Source organism: Barbus barbus (assembly GCF_936440315.1).
Source record: "Barbus barbus genome assembly, chromosome: 19".
NCBI classification, from domain to species: Eukaryota; Metazoa; Chordata; class Actinopteri; order Cypriniformes; family Cyprinidae; genus Barbus; species Barbus barbus.
The window spans coordinates 21029455-21048704 of record NC_136747.1 but is presented as its reverse complement, the minus strand read 5'-3'; the positions used below and the strand labels follow the sequence as shown (position 1 = coordinate 21048704).

General features: G+C 38.2%; 2 protein-coding genes across 2 annotated transcripts; one reads left to right on the top strand and one right to left on the bottom strand.

Moving 5' to 3' along the window:
* Positions 1–1147: 1147 nt before the first annotated feature.
* On the bottom strand, positions 1148–3166 carry LOC306884890 (thyrotropin-releasing hormone receptor-like; the record flags this gene model as incomplete). Its single annotated transcript, XM_079441125.1, has 2 exons — positions 1148–1573; positions 2393–3166. The coding sequence occupies 2 exons, from the start codon at positions 3164–3166 to the stop codon at positions 1148–1150; spliced, it is 1200 nt and encodes a 399-aa protein (XP_079297251.1).
* Positions 3167–10962: 7796 nt separating this feature from the next.
* On the top strand, positions 10963–18886 carry LOC306885564 (transmembrane protein 74-like). Its single transcript, XM_079442177.1, has 3 exons — positions 10963–11865; positions 16616–16722; positions 17627–18886. Exon 3 carries the CDS (start codon positions 17676–17678, stop codon positions 18528–18530), a length of 855 nt encoding a protein of 284 aa, XP_079298303.1. The 5' UTR covers positions 10963–11865; positions 16616–16722; positions 17627–17675; the 3' UTR covers positions 18531–18886.
* Positions 18887–19250: the final 364 nt, after the last annotated feature.

Here is a 19250-nt window from a genome sequence, read left to right as displayed (position 1 = left end):
AGTGAAACGGTCAAAGTGCTGTCCCTGCAGTTCAATATGTAGTGTTACATTAGATCAGGGGCGTGTCTAGAGCATTTTAAATGGGGGGGGGGCAGTCTGGGGCACTGCCTTAAAAGAGGGTGGCCGGGGGGAAGGGTTGGATACACGATGTTAATAGGCCTATATTATATAGGCTATTAATCGCACAGTGTGAGATTCATTGGTCCTCACAGAACTTTGTGAGATCGCGATGAACAAAGAGTGACAGCTTTATTGGTTATGAGCACTCTTTGCGAGCTTTCTAAGCAATCCATTTAAAATGTAGAACTTTGTTTTGTGCCCACACACACGTTGCAAAGTTTTGGGAATGACATCTGCATATTTATGCGGGATTCGCTCTCGAAGTAGCAGCATATTGATAGCAATAGACGGGACAAAATATGCACCCCCACTTATTTCAGAAGCAGCCTTAGTGATTATTTCTGGAACCTGGTTGATATGCTTCTATAACTATATACAAAAACAACAAAATACAAATGTACTACATAAAATAATTTAATAAATGCATATTTACAATTTAAGCACTTAACTAAAATAAGTATTAATAAAATTAGTAACTAGAGAGGTCTAACTATATTCAGCTTGCTTCCATTTAGTGAGAGAAGCCTACTCTTCACTTGAATTAGAAAAAAAAAGCTTTTCTGGTCTTCAGTGAAGCGAGGATAACGTTTGCGCATACACACAATATCTGAGTGAGACCCGAGCCAATTCATAAAAGAACAATGTAGATTTAAAAGCACACGTCCAGTTTTGTGCGAGTGAAGGAAATCCGCTTGCTAATGGAGAAATTCGTGCTCGCGCATTACATGATCGCGTAACATTATGCGCTCTCGACATCTGTCATTTAGATCACCCTAAAATGCCTAAAATTAATAAAGTAGAGAAGAAAGCGGCCCTAGGCCCTACACATGCCAAGATACGCCAGATGCAGTTAGAAATTAACTAAAAACAAGCCTATCGCAAGACATCTGGTAGGGGGGGGGCACCTGGTGTGGCCAGCCGAATTTCAGGGGGGGCCGGTGCCACCCCTGACCACCACGTAGACACGCCCCTGCATTAGATCTCTAGTATTCTGAGATTTATAGTGTGTGTAGCTGTTGTGAGTTTATCAGGCTTGACTGAAAGTCTCCTTCCTAAAGTCACAGTCCTCTGGATACAGAAGTTTCTTATCAGGAAAAAGCTCATCTGTCGGTGTCAAATCATCTATCTCGGTTGAAAAATGCCCTGTGCTTTCCACCGTTGACGTTTCCTTGGCAACACTGTAGGTTAGTGCCACACTATAGGCTGCCTTGTTCGCCTGGGCATTGCGTCCGCAGTGGCAGAGCCTTTGGAAGGCAGCGCGGAACTTCTGAGACATAGCGTTGTAGATAAGAGGGTTGATGGCGCTGTTCAGGTAAACACATGTGCGGCAGAACAGCAGAAACCAGGTGTCCAGGTAGGCCTCTTGCAGAAAGGAGTTCACCACCACCAGAGTGCGGTACGGCATCCAAAGCACAGCGAACAGCACAACCACCACTGCCAGCATTTTTGTAACCTTTCATGAAGAAATCACAGTAACAGTGTTAGAAACTCATTTCAGTTCAGCTTAAAACATTGTTTATGACATATATATATATATATATATATATATATATATATATATATATATATATATATATAGATAGATAGATATATATATATATATATATATATATATATATATATATATATATATATCCATCCATATAGATCTGTCTGTCTATCTATCTGAATACATTGATAGGTCTATCCATCCATCTAGACTGATAGATCTATCTGTCTGTCTGTCTGTCTATCTATCTATCTTATAGACTGATAGATCTATGTCTGTCTATCTATCGATCTTATAGACTGATAGACCTGTCTGTCTGTCTGTATATCTTGCTATCCCATAGACTGATAGATCTATGTCTGTCTGTCTGTCTATCTATGCATATAGACTTATCTTAATATAGACTGATATATCTATGTCTGTATATCTATCTATCTATGTATACATATAGACCGACAGATCCATCCATCTATCCATATAGACTGATAGATCTGTCTGTCTGTCTATCCATCTATCTGGATGGATGGATGATTTGTTCCGTAATTTATCATTTTGAACCTGAAAAAAGACTTGCAAAAATTAAAAAAATTAAAATAAAAAAGATTAAATGTGTAATTTTGCTATATATAATCATTTTATTTCTGTTCATGCAGAATTCATGAAAAGAAGAACAAAGGTAGCATCTATGTCTCTATTTTTTGTATGACACTTTAACTACTTTTAGAGCATAGTTTGTTGTTTTAAATCTGAAAGTTTTGATAGGCTACTTAAGATGTTCCTCACCTGTCTTCTGGATGCTGCAGTCGTGCTGGAGCAGCGGCTGGAATTCTTCATCTTGTTCTTTTGGGCTTTGGAGAAGTTGTCATGCCCGTTCTTGTCCTCCTTGGGGTCCGACGGAAGCGGATTAAGAAATAAGATTCTCGCAATGAAGCCGTACAGGACAGTAGCAAGAGTGAGAGGCAGAACAAAAAAGATGCCAAAATCGAAAAAATATATGGGTAGGTAAAGGTTTCTGGACACTTTGTAAGCGCACGTTATTATAGTCACATCTTTGTAGAGTACTTGTTGAATATCGGACAGGTAAAACCACATTACGCTGTAAAGCGACGTGAAAACCCAAACCCCAAAAATAATTTTCTTCGCGCGCGAGAGCGTGCATAAAAACTGCGCTCTGATTGGATGACATATAGCGATGTATCTCTCTATAGTGAACGCTGTTATGGAGCACGAGGATGCGTTGATTCCTAGATACTGGAAGTATGTGATGCACAAGCACCCCGCGTGCCCAAAAATCCATGAACCGAACAAACTGTCCGCTATGCTCGGCAGACCGGCTGCGATCAACACCATGAGGTCTGCGACAGCCAAACTAACCAGATAGCCGTTGGTCGGGGTCCGCATATGTTTGGTGGTGAGGACCACCAGGATGACCATCACGTTTCCAACTATCCCGAGAGCGCATATGAGGAAAACTATGAGGACGCTGATCACCTTGTATTCGACACTGCGGTCAGTCCAAGTTTCCAGAGTATCGTTGAATACTGTCAAGTTCTCCATTCTCAAAAAATCTCAAATTATTTGAAAAATCTGATTATAAAGGCTTTTAATTCCGTTGAGTTGACATAGCCTAATTAAATGCAGCTCATAGCTCTTCGAACTCTGATTTGCGTCTCTAGTTCAGTTTAGTTTAGTTTTTGGTCATCAGAGAAAACGAATTTATATTAAATTACAATGAAATCATAACATAAATCACAATCAATCTCCAGAGTTGATTCTCCTCTAAATGTAATGGAATAGACTGAAGACAGATGTGCTCTCTGCTGTTGCAGTAGATCAGATGATGGATAGAGCTGAATTTAGTCTCGCTTTGGCTGCGTGATCAGATAAGGGGGCGTTTTACGCACGCATACAATTCAGTCTAAAGCTGGCATAATATTTCGAGTCTCATGACCTTGGTTAATTTTTATGAAACATTTTATGGTCCTATCAATATCCTGTCACTGATGTGCGACACAAGTTTTGATTTAAAGATAAAGGTAAGGTAAAAATTAAAATCGATCCATCAGATGGATGGATTAATTATGTCTGTCTTATTCCTGCACATTAGTGACTTGATTTACCTGTGCCTTTGGTTACCTTAACGCCTATTTAGCGAGCACAAAATTTAGCAGATGATTTGTATAGCCTAACTTTATCTAACGGCCTTAGTTTCTAAATGTGTTCCAATATACAACTGCTAAAAAAGGCTACAACATTTTTTTGTACGTAAACTACTTTTCATACACTGTTTTCGAAGAATAGCCTGTTTTACAAGAAAGTTAATTTTTTTAATTCACTGTAATCAAAGCATTTTTTTATGATTTCCATGTAGTTTTAATTCAATATTTAATAGGCTAATATATGTCTTAACTTAAACGCTTAAGCTTTTGAGAATTGTTTTCTCAGCTTCTATTTGACATTATGAAGTTTAATTAATGCATCAATAAATTGTAAGAAAGAATGTTTAATTAATGTGAAAGGTCTGAGGAGGCAACTGCCTTTGTTTTTCACTGATGAAATGGCATTCACATAAAATGTAAAAGCTTGATACAACAAACCAGGACATTTTTGACCAGAATTCATAGGAGAAATGTTCAATGAAAAACTGTCTCCTCTTTGGTCAAAAACTATTTTCAATTCATTTAATTTTAGGCACACTCTGTTAGACAATAAATAGCTCGGCCTATGTTATAATGAGAGATCTTTTCGTCTGGCTCAGACAGGAATTGTTTCCAGGTGACACATGAATGACAGTGTTAATGCTTGAAACTTCTCTGAGCCATAGGTCCCTGTCTTCAATTTGGCCCATGAAATTTAATCACATCCCTTCATTGAATTATTAGCAGGTGCATGTGAGAGCAAAAGCCTGCATGGTAAATTTTAAACAATAAATTCAGAGGTTCTGCATTATATTATTTTCTTTGTTGTTTTGTTGTGGTCCCACAGTGCATTATCTTAGAGAACAAATAGTTAAAATAACAACATTAGCTTATGTAACATCGTGACGTGCCTGTGACAATTCCTTTTTTTATTTATTTTTTTACTCCGTAACATTTGGCAGCTATTTTAACAGCCATGTAAGGTTTCTTTAATTCTTTATAAGAGTAATTGACTCATGTGGGAGAGCACAGTTGCTCCATTATGAACATGAGAAAAGCTCTCCTCCTCACCAACTGTGGTTGTGGCATACAGACAGAAGAGACCTTATCGCGCCAAGCCACTTCAGCATTTATTTAGGGGTCTGTTTCCAAGGGAAACTGAGAGAGGAGTTCACAACCCAATTAGCTTTTGGAGTGGCACCACTGGGACAATGTCACGATTATGTCAAAATTGATTGATCCATATTATTAGATCTTTCGTTTAAAACAGAAACAGCTTGAGATGAATGGCGTTTTTAAATTATCTTTACCATCACAGACTGACCAGTACTATGCGGTTTAAAACTATGTCCTGAAACTGAGTAGCAAATGATGTTTAGTGTCTGGCAAAGCAGCATAATGCATGTGGATGGAGAAATTCAACTCTGCTTTTGTGCTTTGCTGCTCCCTTGTGTCAAAGGAAGGAACTGCCAATAAATGAGACTGACATGCACTGTACATGCTTTAATTCAACCTTTATGAAGATATGATAAAAAGGACATATTATCATTGAAAATTAAAAAAAAAAACTGAAAATATCAAACATTTCATATTTCACAAAATACTTATAGATAACTCTGCTTTGATGTTTCTGTTCAGCTCATTTTAAAAATATGTATTGTTGGATCATTTCTATAAATTTTCGTATTTCAATCATATATGTCTTATACTTCATACACCCAAAAAAAATGCTGGGTGAAATATGGACAAACCCAGGAACTGACCTAGAGGTTGGGCTAAATTGTCCATATTTTACCCAGCACTTAGAGATGAAAATCATTTGAGGTTTTTGCATCACAATATAGCAATTAAGTGAACATGGAAATACTTTAGAAAAATTATTTGAATAGTTTGATTAGAGCCGATATTGCAATTCTGTCATGTCACTGGGCACCATGCAGATCTAACATGATAAAATGGCTATGTATCAAGAAATTCTAGGAATTTCTTTTTCTTTCTTTTCTTTTTTTAATTTCCCTAATAAAAAAGTTTGAAAAGAAACATGCTTAACTGGGAATGCTGAATAATTTTTTTTTCTATGGCCTCCATATTACTTTTAATTCATAAATATCACTTTCCTGTTTGTAATTTCCTTAATGATATCATGATATGATCCAGGAAGTGACTAATTTTGGAGTGAGAACAATAGAAGAAACAAGTAAGTTTTAGCATAGGATTTGAGAACTTGTGTGATGTTTTCTGATTCATTTTCTCATCTTGAAATATTCCTTTCTATTTGATAACACTGAGAAGCATTGATTGATAATATCAACATTTTAAAGTATGTATAAACTTCAAGTGTTGAGCTTGCAAAATGCTTAAAATTCACAAAAAGCTGTAACCGGCAGCAACCTTAAACCAAAAGTGTACAGCTCAAATTTCACAATTCAGATTGCTCACTCAAGTACTCAGTGAGTAAAATGTATGTTATTGTGCTCAGCATATTTACATTTAAATGTATTCATTTAGCAAACGCTTTTACCTAAAGTGATTTACAAATGAGGAATACTACAAGCAGTTTGTCATAAGAATATTCAGAGTACTCAGTAAAAGTTTTAAGTATAGGCGTAAACTAGATTAGTATATTGTGCAATGCAGAAAGAGGAGAGAAAGAATGAGAAAACTTTGATAACTTTTAAAAATAATAACTAAATCATTGTTTATTTTTACACACTCCTACCCACTGTATAGATTTATTATCTGAATTAATTCACTCCCATAGCCATACCTTGCCTTTTTTCATAATGATTGCCAATTACTTTGTCGTCTGATGGTCCTGGCGATATACTGATATACAGTTCTTGTGATATGTTTTTACATTTATTTATTTAGCCCTTATTTCTTTGCTTAAGTGAGCATTTTTTTCCAATCTGTGTTCACTTTCCTTCCCAGAGATGATCTTGATGATATCATTTTTAAATTACTGATGTTTTAATGTTAAAGCTTCAGCCAGAAATACATTGTCTCAATATAAACCCACTCCAACCCAAAAGACATTTGAATATAAAGCCAAAAGAAAAGGAAAAAACGAGAAAATAAATAATAAAAATGGAACTAAATAATTTATTAAATAAACAAATAAAAGTAAACAAATACATTTCTCTCTCAAGAATCAACCTACACTCTTTCCAATAGAAGTTAATTCATGTGTATTAGCGCTGGTATCAGGAGAACAGAGTAAGCCTTTGATGTGATCTAAAAAAGGTTTCCAGGTCTTATGAAAAGATATGAGACCCTGAAAGCGAGAATCTGAAGTTTTATACAGCAAAAGATTTCTCAACATCAAATCTCATTATAGAACAGAGAGCACTTCATATTCTCATTACATTGTTGCTTCACAGCTGAATATTTTACTGTTCCTATAACTCAGCAGATGTCTGCTGGGTTGTAAAACAGGTCCAAGTGTATAAAGTGGGTCTTGGAGTTAAAGGCTCTTTTAAGGGCCATTTCAGAAGAAATAAGTGAAGCCATAAGCAGAGACCCAGTGGCTGTATGGTCTTGCAGAGTCCTGCCAGAATCATGAGTCAAGGCCAGGCATTAACAGCACTCTCTGGTTCGACCCTTTTCCTTTCCAGGGGAAACCCTGAGGGCTTTTAAAGTAAAAGAACTGCTCTGCAGCCTCATAACGAAACCTTTGTACACCAAGCTAAAGCAACAAGAAATCCATGTGATGATCATGTAGCCGACCTTAATGTTCGTCTGGCTAAAGTTTATGTTATTGGACTGGGAATGCACATGGACAGATGTATCGCTTGAGCATCTGAGTAGAGTTATTCACAAACTGTGTTCATATTTGTTCAGAAAACTTCACACAATACATCAAAAAGTTCACACTAAAATGTATTCCAACTAATGAAAATGTAAAACTGAAAGCACATATACACAAAAATCACATACTCCTCCTAGTGGCCTAGGAGTAAAATATACTGTGTATTAAAATTTACACTTTATTTGTGTCCTTGTTGCAGTGTAATTACACATTTAAGTACTGAGTAATACTTATTAACTAGCCTACTATATGGTTAGGGTTAGGATTAGGGTTTGGTTTAGGGTTACTTGCATGTAGGCCCTATGCATAATTTATTGTTATTATAATAGTAATTACATGTAACAAGGATATTGTAAAATAAAGCGTTACTGAAATTAAATAACTAAGTAATTCGTTTTTGAGTAATAATAGCCTAAATAAAATGAGAAAGACAAAATGCATACTGCATATGTGATTCACAACTAGCAAATTATAGGTGTGAAATAATAGAATGATTCTTGTGTATAAAAAAATGTTCAAACTGGTTTTGAGAATGTAACCTTTCATTAGTCGAAAGTCATTATGCGCATGCTCTAGCAATAAGTCAAACAGAAATAAGATCCGCACAGTTATATGCAGGGCTTAACACCTCCTCAAAAATGTTTTATTTTATGCTTCATTGGAGGTCATAAAAGACAAGTCTTGTTTTTTCAAAGACTTGTTTTTTATGGCCTCCGATGAACCATAATTTTTTTTTTTTTTTTTTTGAGGAGGTGTTAAGCCCTGCATGTAACTGTGTGCGGAACTTATTTCTGTTTGACTTCATGTTTTTTGGATCTATGCACCAGACCAACTGTGTGAGTTGGACATTGGACATTTGGCGCTGCTCCTCTTCTGTGATTTTGAAGATCTAGCAATAAGCAATAAAGTACGGTGACTGGGAGGTGACATGTTCAGTTCACTTAGTTTTGTCGTGGCCACAACATAACTCGTGGAAATGTGATATGTCGTGGCCATGAGATAATTTTGTCGAAGTAAAGACATCCTTATGTCGAGGTGGCCACCATTTTAATGCGTAGTTTAATGGCCACCAGTTTAATGCGTAAACAAACCTGTGTGACTATAGCAAACGTTCTTTTGTAAACAATAGCCTACTGTAAATGCTCGACATGGCAATAAAGCTTTGATTATGCTGAATGGAATTTTGTGCAGTTTAAATTTAACATATTCATTTTATTTCGGCTAATTAATAAACCATAATTATAAATACTATAGTGTTTCCCTGAGGAATTAATTATTCACGTAGTTTCATTTGTAAATGAAAAAACAACACGCTCTTTTATCATCACAGACGGGCATAAATACAATCATAAAGTCAAAACTTTATTGGCATAATTGTCAGGCATTTACAGTCTTTGCAAAATATATGGTAAGCTAGCAAATACTAATATACTTATACAAAACGTTAACTAGGTAAAGCAATACATAAGTTGAAAGGGGAAATAAGCATATATAGCCTAACAATAAATATAAAAATATAGCCCTAATAAGTTAATAAAATAATAATATACAAATATTAAATTAAATGTTTAATGTTAATAAAAATGTTTTATCCAGTTCTGATAATCCCGGGTTGCTATGGTCACGCAGGTTTGTTTATGCATTAAAATGTAGAAAATAGCATCTAGAGGCCATCTCTTTACCTCGACAAAATTATCTCGATCTGGCCATGACATATTATCACGTTCCCACGAGTTATAATGTCGTGGGCCATGAAAAAACTAAGTGAACCGAACATGTCACGTCCCAGTCACTGTACGAAAGCGAGCGAGCGGGGAAAGAACGGGTTGAATACGGAAGCCCTTATATGGACATGGTTTGGGTTCATTTTATGTTTACTTCCTGAGCTAAAGCGCTGCTTCATTTAGAAAAATAAGGATTCGTCAATAGTAGTACAAGGATAAGAACAAATTTTAGTGCGTATCGTGACATGTTGGCTTGTATCGGAACTTTTGCACAAGAACCCTTTTCTGCACACATACACACATTGTACAAAATAATTGGCGAAGGACGCACAGTGTCTTATGGAGGCCCGTTTCCGCCACTGAATAAAAAAAATATAAAAAAAAAGTTATTGCGACTCACAATTCCGACTTTTTTTTCACAGAATTGCGAGATATAAACTCACAATTGTGAGTAATAAAGTCAGAATTGCGTGATATAAACTCGCAATTGCGAGTTAAAGTCCAGTTTTGAGGGGAAAAAAGACTGATATGTTCTCAGAATTGCGAGTTTATATCTCACAATTATGAGAAAAAAAGTCAGAATTGCGAGTTTAGATCTCACAATTATGACTTTTTAACTCGCAATTTCGAGTTTGTATCACACAATTCTGAGAAAAAAAAAAAAGTTTGAATTGTGAGAAAAAGTCGCAATAACCTTTTTTGAATTTTTATTCAATGGCGGAAACGGCCTTCCATAGTGTTGTCACGGTGCACACACGAGGGAGGAACCAGGAACACGCAGACGAGGATATAAACTCAAATAACATACTTTACTGAAGAACATCAAGGCAGGGCAAGACAAGGCAGGACCAAAACACAGACAGGAACACCGGGGAGTAACGAGTAGACCAGACCAAATCTAACTAAACAGACAGGACTAATATACACAGGTAAATTAACAGACACGGCTAGACACGAATAAACTAATGATTACATTTAACAAGGACAGGAAACAAACCAAATATGGGCACAAGAGGCAGGAACACATGACACACACACGACAGTTCCCTGACATAACTCCCCCCTCCCGAAAGGCTCGTCCCGAGCCTTAACAGTTCCATCAGGGAGGGGGGGTGGGCGCTCTGGAGGCCTCTCAGGACAGACACGGACCACAGGACGGGGACCTCCAGAGCGGAACAGACAGACAGGACCCATGGCAGAGCAGGGAGCTCAGGAGGCCATGGCAGGTGGTAACTGTGGCCATGGCATCCTTCTTCGGCCCACCCACTCCACCCAGAGCTCTACTACCCCCCCCCCAAAATTTCCATGGGGAATCCAGGGGGTATCAGGAGCCCTCCGGGGCTAGACAGACAAAAGACAAGACACGACAGAAACCCTCCAGGGTCAGACAAACAGGACAGGACATCCCACAGGAACCAGAAGCCCTCCTGGGCTGGCTAGGAAGCTGAGGCTTCCTCTGGGCATGACGAGGAGTCAGGGGCCCTCACAGGGTCCCTCAGCAACCTCCTCCACTTCTGCGACAGGGGGGGCAAGCGGCTGCGACTGGCCTCCATGGCCACAACTCAAGGAGCCGCCTGCCCCAGACGAGTCTCCATGGACAAGACATGACATGGTAAGTTAAAATGTTCCTGTGGGCACAACGAGACATACATAAGGCACTCCTGGCCGTGACGTGTGGACTTCATCCACGGAGAGGGTCATGGCGGCCGATGGGCATGAGTCAGCGGCAATCCGGCGGGCTTGAGTCAGCGGCAATCCAGTGGGCCTTGAGTCAGAGGCTGGCCGGCGGGCATTGAGTCAGAGGCGGATCGGCGGCGTGCACAGGGGAGCCGCCGACGGTGGGTGGGCTTTCCCCACGGACGGCGACGTGATCTCCCGCGAACGGCGGGGTCGGTGAGCCACGGGTAGCGGCGTGAATAGGGGGAGCCGCCGATGGCGGGTTGGCTTTCCCCGCGGACGGCAGCGTTGATCTCCCGCGAACGGCGGGCACGGTGTGCCGCAGACGGCGGCGTGAACTCCCGCGAACGGCGGGCTCGGTGTGCCGCAGACGGCGGCGTGAACTCCCGCGAACGGCGGGCTCGGTGTGACCGGCGAAGTTGGGATAGCCGCGGGCAGCGGCGGATATCTCCCGCGATCGGCGGGCAGGATGAGCCGCGGACAACGGCGAACTTCTCCCGCGAACGGCAGACTGCAGGGCTCGCGGCCAGCGGACTCGCGACACTCGCGGCGATCCCGCCGAACTCCCACGCCGACTTGCAGTGGGCTAAGGCGGGATGTCGAGTGGCGACTTCCATGCCACGAGAGACAGACCAAAAACAGGAACAAACAAAAGACTTTTAAAAAACGGAAAACAAAACGAGGTGAAGGGGCGCCGCTTACTGTTTAGGTCTGGTCTTCTGTCACGGTGCACACACGAGGGAGGAACCAGGAACACGCAGACGAGGATATAAACTCAAATAACATACTTTACTGAAGAACATCAAGGCAGGGCAAGACAAGGCAGGACCAAAACACAGACAGGAACACCGGGGAGTAACGAGTAGACCAGACCAAATCTAACTAAACAGACAGGACTAATATACACAGGTAAATTAACAGACACGGCTAGACACGAATAAACTAATGATTACATTTAACAAGGACAGGAAACAAACCAAATATGGGCACAAGAGGCAGGAACACATGACACACACACGACAGTTCCCTGACAAGTGTCTAGCCTAGCTGACGTTGTCAATATACTACAAATCAACACCTAGAGATTTTGAGTAAATAAAACTAGTGCTGTCAAACGATTAATCGCATCCAAAATAAACGTTTTTGTTTACATAATATATGTATGTGTAGGCTACTGTGTATATTTATTATGTATATATAAATACACACACATACAGTAAATATTGTGAAAATATTGACGTATTTACGTCTATATATTGATATTATTATATTATATAATATATGTAAATATATTTAACATAAACATAGCATATTTTACATAAATATATACATGTTTGTGTTTGTATTTATATATTATTATATATTATATTTATATATACATAATAAATATACACAGTATACACATATTATGTAAACAAAAACTTTTATTTTGCATGTGATTACTCGCTATTAATCATTTGACAGCACTAATTAAAACACGTTATTTTTAAGTGTGTGTATATATTTCAAAATACAATCTCTGATATTGCTGAATATATGTACTGTAGGCTACTTCAGGCCACTCATGGCCCTTTTGGTTAGGGTAGTCCTACATTGAATGTGTCTTGCCTTATCAGTCTCAAATCTGTCAGAACAAATATTTTACAGAAACAAAAAAATCAGGGCATGTCCACAATATCTTTCTGAAAACCTCCAGTGTGTATCTTCCCATGGTGAGAGACACACACACAGATCTGGGTATGTCAAAACTTTCCAGAGACTAAAGGTCGCTTTTGTGAGTCTGTCCCTTATGAACAGAAGGGCTGGAGTCTTAAATGTCTCATGCTGGCTTCTCCATGGTTATTCTTAGCTGTGCTTTTTTACAGAAAAGATCCATCAGCAGAAATTCCACATCAGACACCAGCAGATAAACAAAACACACAACGCAGTGGGAAATAAAGTGTCACATCTTACTCTTACAAGTTCCAGACAATCCTTAGGTGTATGCTCTCAAATACGACGTTACTTAAAATTCTGTCTGGTTGAAAAATGTCAAGCATATAAATTTCATATTCTGAAAGACAATCCCACGTTTCATACTGTGCGCAGATGGAAAACATGTTTTTGTCAATGTTCTGTAAAATGATTATTCTTAGATCAAATAAATAATTTGAAACATAACCCAGAAAAAGTTTTCTTGGATTGCTCACAAGTTATCGGCAACACAAGTGAGGCATCTCAATGCTGCTTTTCTTTTATGAAAAATCATAGTTCATGCTGAAAAACAGGCAATTCAGCCCCACTGGCCATCTTCCCAGAATGCACTGGGACATTAATAATTAATATGGTTGCATTATTTTGCCAATTTTATTTACACTTGTTGTTTTTTTGTTGTCAATGTTCACTGATTTTCTTGTAATGTCAGGGTGTTTCTTCCTTTACTTAAAGTGACTGGTGAGTTGATTGTGATGTATTTCATATTCAAGTCAGGAATTGTTCACCAAAAATAAAAATGTACTCTCCCTCAAGCCATCCAAGATTGGAACAGATTTGGAGAAGTTTATAATTACATCACTTTCTCACCAATGGATCCTCTGCAGTGTATGGGTGCCATCAGAATGAAAGTCCAAACAGCTGATAAAAACATCACAATAAATCCACAAGTGATCCACACGACTGCAGTCCATCAATTAAGGTCTTGTGAAGTGAAAATCTGTGTGTTTGTAAGAAACTAATTCATCATTAAGACGTTTTTAACTTCAAATTGTTGCTTCCAGCTATAATATGAATCCATAATACTGCAGTAAAAAGTGGTCTTGCTGGATCAGGTGAGAAATATGCACATATCAAGCACTGTTTACAAGCAAAAACAGTCCAACCAGCTCTAAACAAATATTCTGGTGGATTCTGATGTGAAAGGAACAGGATTTTTTTCAGTGGAGGAACAGGCAGTATGAATTATGCACTCATTTTAGCCTGAAGCATTGGTTTAATAGTTTTACAAAACACACAACTTTTCACTTTCTTAAGGTGCAATTGCCTGATTGAAGTCCTGTAGATTACTTCTGGATTACAGTGATATTTTTATCAGCTGTTTGGACTCTCATTCTGACGGCACCCATTCATTGCAGAGCATCCACTGGTGAGCAGGTGATGCAACACTTAATTTCTCCAAATTATATGAAGTTTATTTAGTTGGTTTTTTTTTTTGTCTCAGGGTGTTCACGTGATCAGACGGTTAAATCAAGCACTTTGTGCAATATGTATGTCGAAAACATGAGATGAAGCACATTGCTAATGCTTACTTGCATGTGTGTAAAAAAAAATTAGAAACCGGCTGTTAGAAATGTTCGATGATGTTCACGCTTTGTCGACTAAACTTTGAGCATTGCAGCTCTCATGGCTGATTTTGAGTAGAGGCCATCTCAGCTGTCATTTGAGGAGATGTCTCTGTGCGCTTGCTGTCCCTTTCTCAAGTCATCTTAATGCAATGTGTAGCCCATGGTAGAGAGAGAGACGCAAGGTCTGAACACACGGGGTAAATTCTCATAAATGTCAATTTCACAGTTTACGCTCTAGTAATGTTCCAGACTCTGGAACATAGCAATGTCTTTCATGTGTTTTAACCAGCTGATGTCACCAGTCTCGTTTAATTCAGTGCGCTAGCAGCAGCAACGTGCATTAGTACACATTGAGCTTTCACTGAGAAATCAGTGAGGCACACTCTTAATATGACCTATGGCCACCTAAACATACACTACACTGGCTGGCTTGTCATGTCATGTGCTTGTTCAGAAAAAATACACACACACACACACATATATATATATATATATAATGTATAGGAGTATTTTTCATAAATCTCAGGTTAGGGCTAGTTGTTACACTGATTTGTAAAATTTAGTGTGTGTTATTTTTTGTTACCTTTGTATGTTACATTTTTGCTCGTTAATGGTTTTGTGTTTTGTAATGCGCTGTAAAAATGGTAACCTGCAATTACCTTAAAGAGCTATCCTGATTTTACCCATAAAAATAATTTTGTTATGAACTAATGTATTTAGCTAGAGTGATGTTAAATAATATTTGTGACTTGAATAAAACCAACTAATGTCATCATTTTTCAGTGTAGATTTACTGTTTAAATTTAGCTTAAAATCTGTTATAGTCTTGTTCTATTGTGAAAACTTACCACATGTACACTCTTAAAAATAAAGGTGCTAAAAAGGTTCATCACAGCGATGCCATAGAAGAACCATTGTTGGCTCCACAAAGAAGTATTCAGTCAAAGGTTCTTTAAAGAACCATCTCTTTCTTACCTTTTTATAATCTGAAGAGCCTTCTTTCGACACAAAGAAGCTTTTGTGAAACAGAAAGGTTCTTCAGATGTTAAAGGTTCTTTATGGAACCATTTAGACAAAAAAGGTTCTTTATGGCATCGTGAAGCACCTTTATTTTTAAGAGTGTAGTGTGACAACATGCCCTGCTATATGTCAGAATGGTTGAAATTAACTTTTTCTGGACAACATTAGAAAAAAAAAATTTTTTTAAAGCAAGGCTTGTGTCTATACAAAAATCAACTTTAAAAATACAACAAACAAAAAATATTCAGTTTAAACAGCTAGACCCAAAATCTTAAGATATTAAGAATTTTCCTTGGCAATAACATTGGAAACAATGTATTTGAAGCCGAGACTTTAAGGTTTGTGCCAGAAACTGTCAAACAAAAATAAAACAAGCCAAAAATATTTAGCATAAAATGTGTGACAACTAGCCCCGGTCTCCCATACATACAGTATATTGCATGTAGACTCAATCTTAAGATATAGATACATGACAACTTCTCCCTGTGACAAGTAGTCCTGATCTTCCCTACTCATATTTACAATGATACGTTTAGCATTGATAGTTATATATTTGGATAATAAGCAGGTTACATTGTGACAACTTACCCCACTATAGGTTTAAATGTGTTAAATAAAATTATATATTTATTGTTTACTTGGCAATAACATTGGAAACAGTGTATCTGAGGCCAAGACTTTTAAACATGAAACAAACATACAAAAAATATTCAGTATAATAATGATGACAACTATGACAACTAGCCTCGATCTCAATTTCCCCCATTGATAAATAGGCCTGTTCTCCCCATGCACACATATTTACGATTATGTTTAAAGTATTGATAGTTATACCTATATCTGGGTAATAAGCAGGTTCCTTTGTGACTACAATATAATGTTAAATGAACTCAATTTTTTTCTTTTTTTTCTTCCTTGGCAATAAGCAGCTCTTTTGAAGCCAAGACGTTAAAGTCTGCGTCTATACAGAAACCGTGTTTCAAAAACGAATCAATCAAACAAACAAAATTATTCAGTATAAAAGATTTCATAGTGTATTGTGACATTGTATTATGAAAAAGCAATCAAAGGTTCATTTTAGCGAATTGGTGTAATCGGATGTTTCCTAAATTGTATTTTCAAGAATGTTTTAATGATGTTAATTTCTGGGATAATTAATTTAGGACACAGCTTGGGCAATCTGTATAGGGTGCGTCACAGACATCAATTTAACGAGGAGAACAGCATGAAAATGTTTGATCAGACTTCATTTCCCCCACGACACTAGTAAACCTCCCTCTCTTCTTCCCTCCTCTCCTCTCCTCTCCTCGTCTGTGCAGCTTGTCTTAGAGACTCACGGAGCATCGAGACGACCTGAGCGCGGCGCGCGGGTGGAACAGGACGAGCTTCGCGTAATTAACGGAGCGCGAGGCGCTGCTTGGAGAAGGTAGGCGATGCCTTTATTTTCTCTTTAAGGTGACAAAAGACGGCAAAACGGATTAGATGTAACACAGGCAACATCTTTTTCCGAGTGCTTTTCATGCTGACTACTTTTTTTGAGATTGAAAACCATGAAACGCTTTTACGCGTCGTTTAGCTCTTGAGATTAAATATTACAAGTATTGTTAATTGGTTAAAACGCACTTTTAGAAATATTTATGACACCAAATACTAATTATAAACATCAAAAGTATTCACTCTTTAGCTGGAATTTTTTTTCTTTCTTGTGAATATCGATGTTTGACCATTATAATAAAACGTAGACTTCGAAATCTTTGATATAATCGCAAACTTTGATATGATATTATCACACATTGTTTGCTTGCTTTAAATTAAAGTAGTTTAGACATATATAACTTATTTGTAAACAATGTAAATGTCAAGTATAATCAGTGCTGTCGTTACCAGGGTGAGTTGCAATTTTATGTATTGTAACATTGGACATTTTGACGAGGGTATTTTAAATATCGTGCATAAATGTTGGCTATTATGGAAACGCATAAAACATAACATATAGCGTGTGTTAGTCACTACAATTATCAGTTGTACTAAATATAACCTATAAATTGTGTCATCTTTGTCTGTCCAATAGAAGTACACTGAAATGTGTTGCAACCCCTTCCCATCTGGACAGACATTACATCTCTCTCTCTCTCTCTCTCTCTCTCTCTCTCTCTCTCTCTCTCTCTCTCTCTCTCTCTCTCTCTCTCTCTCTCTCTCTCTCTCTCTCGCTCTCTGCTATGGATGTTATATATTAAAGTAAACAATATAACCTGGTAGTTCTGTTGATACCAGTTTTGCCATGAACAATTTTGCTGTTATAGATTGTTGTTTTCCTTGTCATACTGCAGGGATGCTATAGCCAGCATGCTTGAGATGAACATATGAATAGAAGTTCAAATGGCTGATCTTAAAGTCCTCTTTTGTGGTCAAGACACTGTCCAGACCGATCACCTTGACTGGTCCCTAAAACACCAGCAAAGTCATCACTCAGTGTGTGCAGATGAAAGGGCCCTTTCTAATGAAGAGTGCTGCCAGGCGTATCTGGAGGAGAATGTTAATGAGGCGAACAGGCTTTCAGAACCATGGACAGCGACTCTGCCAATTGGACGACTCTGCAAACTCAATGAATGGGGATTTGATGAAGAAGTTGAGGTATGTTACGATGAGCAGTTCGAAACAGCTTTTCCTGGTGTGGCTGACTTTACTGACCATAAAGACAGTCAGTTGTTAGCAGAGGAGACCAACTATGACAACTTCAGTTGGAATTCTTCCAAAGATCTCCAAGAAGGTGGCCCAGAATGCTCCTTGCTGTCAGTTGACGATTTCATGGTGGATTCATCGGAAAAGTCGGTGGATTATGGATTTATAGGTGCTGTTACCTTTTTAGTTACTGGGATTTCCTTGGTTGTCATCTCCTACACAGTCCCACGTGACGTCAAGGTGAATCCTGATACCGTTTCTGCCCGGGAGATGGAGCGGTTGGAAAGGGAGAACGCCCGGGTGGGGGCTCACCTGGACAGGTGTGTGATTGCAGGACTGTGCCTTCTCACACTCGGTGGTGTGGTACTGTCAACCCTGTTGATGATCTCCATGTATAAAGGGGAGATGATCAGGAGACAAGCATTTGCTTACTGCAAGCACCAAGCCAGACTCTACGGCTCTATGAATTTTAGAAGTGGTGCGAGCCCGACCGGTGCTCCTTCGCTTTTGTCCCTTGATGAAGATGAAGTTCCTGTTGAAGTCTTAAGTTGAAGCTGAGATCAGCATCTTGTCTTGTTATCTCCATATGAAAACATCATCAAAATAGCTTTGTTTTACTGTGATCTAGGATGACACACTAGTGTAAAACACAGTTTGTAATGCTTAAAAAATATAGTTAAACTATTACATTACTACCAAATTTGAGTCAAATAAATTTGACTACAGTGACTAAACTGGATCCAATCAGGATAAAATTCTACACTTTTTGCATTGCATTTAATTGACAAAATGTAATATACCAACATGGACTTGAGTCCTGGTTATGTGAAAAATATATCTGTGTGAGTTTGTGCATTTTTCCAAAACATATGGTCATGTAAATATACAGCATGCTTTACAATTGCAGGTATATAAGCCTTAATTTTTTACTATCATAGGATCATTCGATTAACTTGCCAAATGTACATTTGTGTCATATTTAACCAGTCTTCACATTGGAAAAGGAAAAGGATTTTTCCTTCTTTTTTTTGGCTTGGCAGTCTTTGTCTGATAGCTGACTTAATCATCAGTCATTGTATGAAAACCTCTCTCCAATCAGGAGGGACAGAGATTTATTCCACTGCCTCTGAAGCCACTCAAATCTATATATTTGCATTCACATTTGCATAAAAATACACACGATAAACAGCTTTGCAACAGCACAGGTAACGTGAATGCGCACCAAAGAGATTTGAACAAAATTTTGTGAGCTTAGTTTATTTAGAGAATATC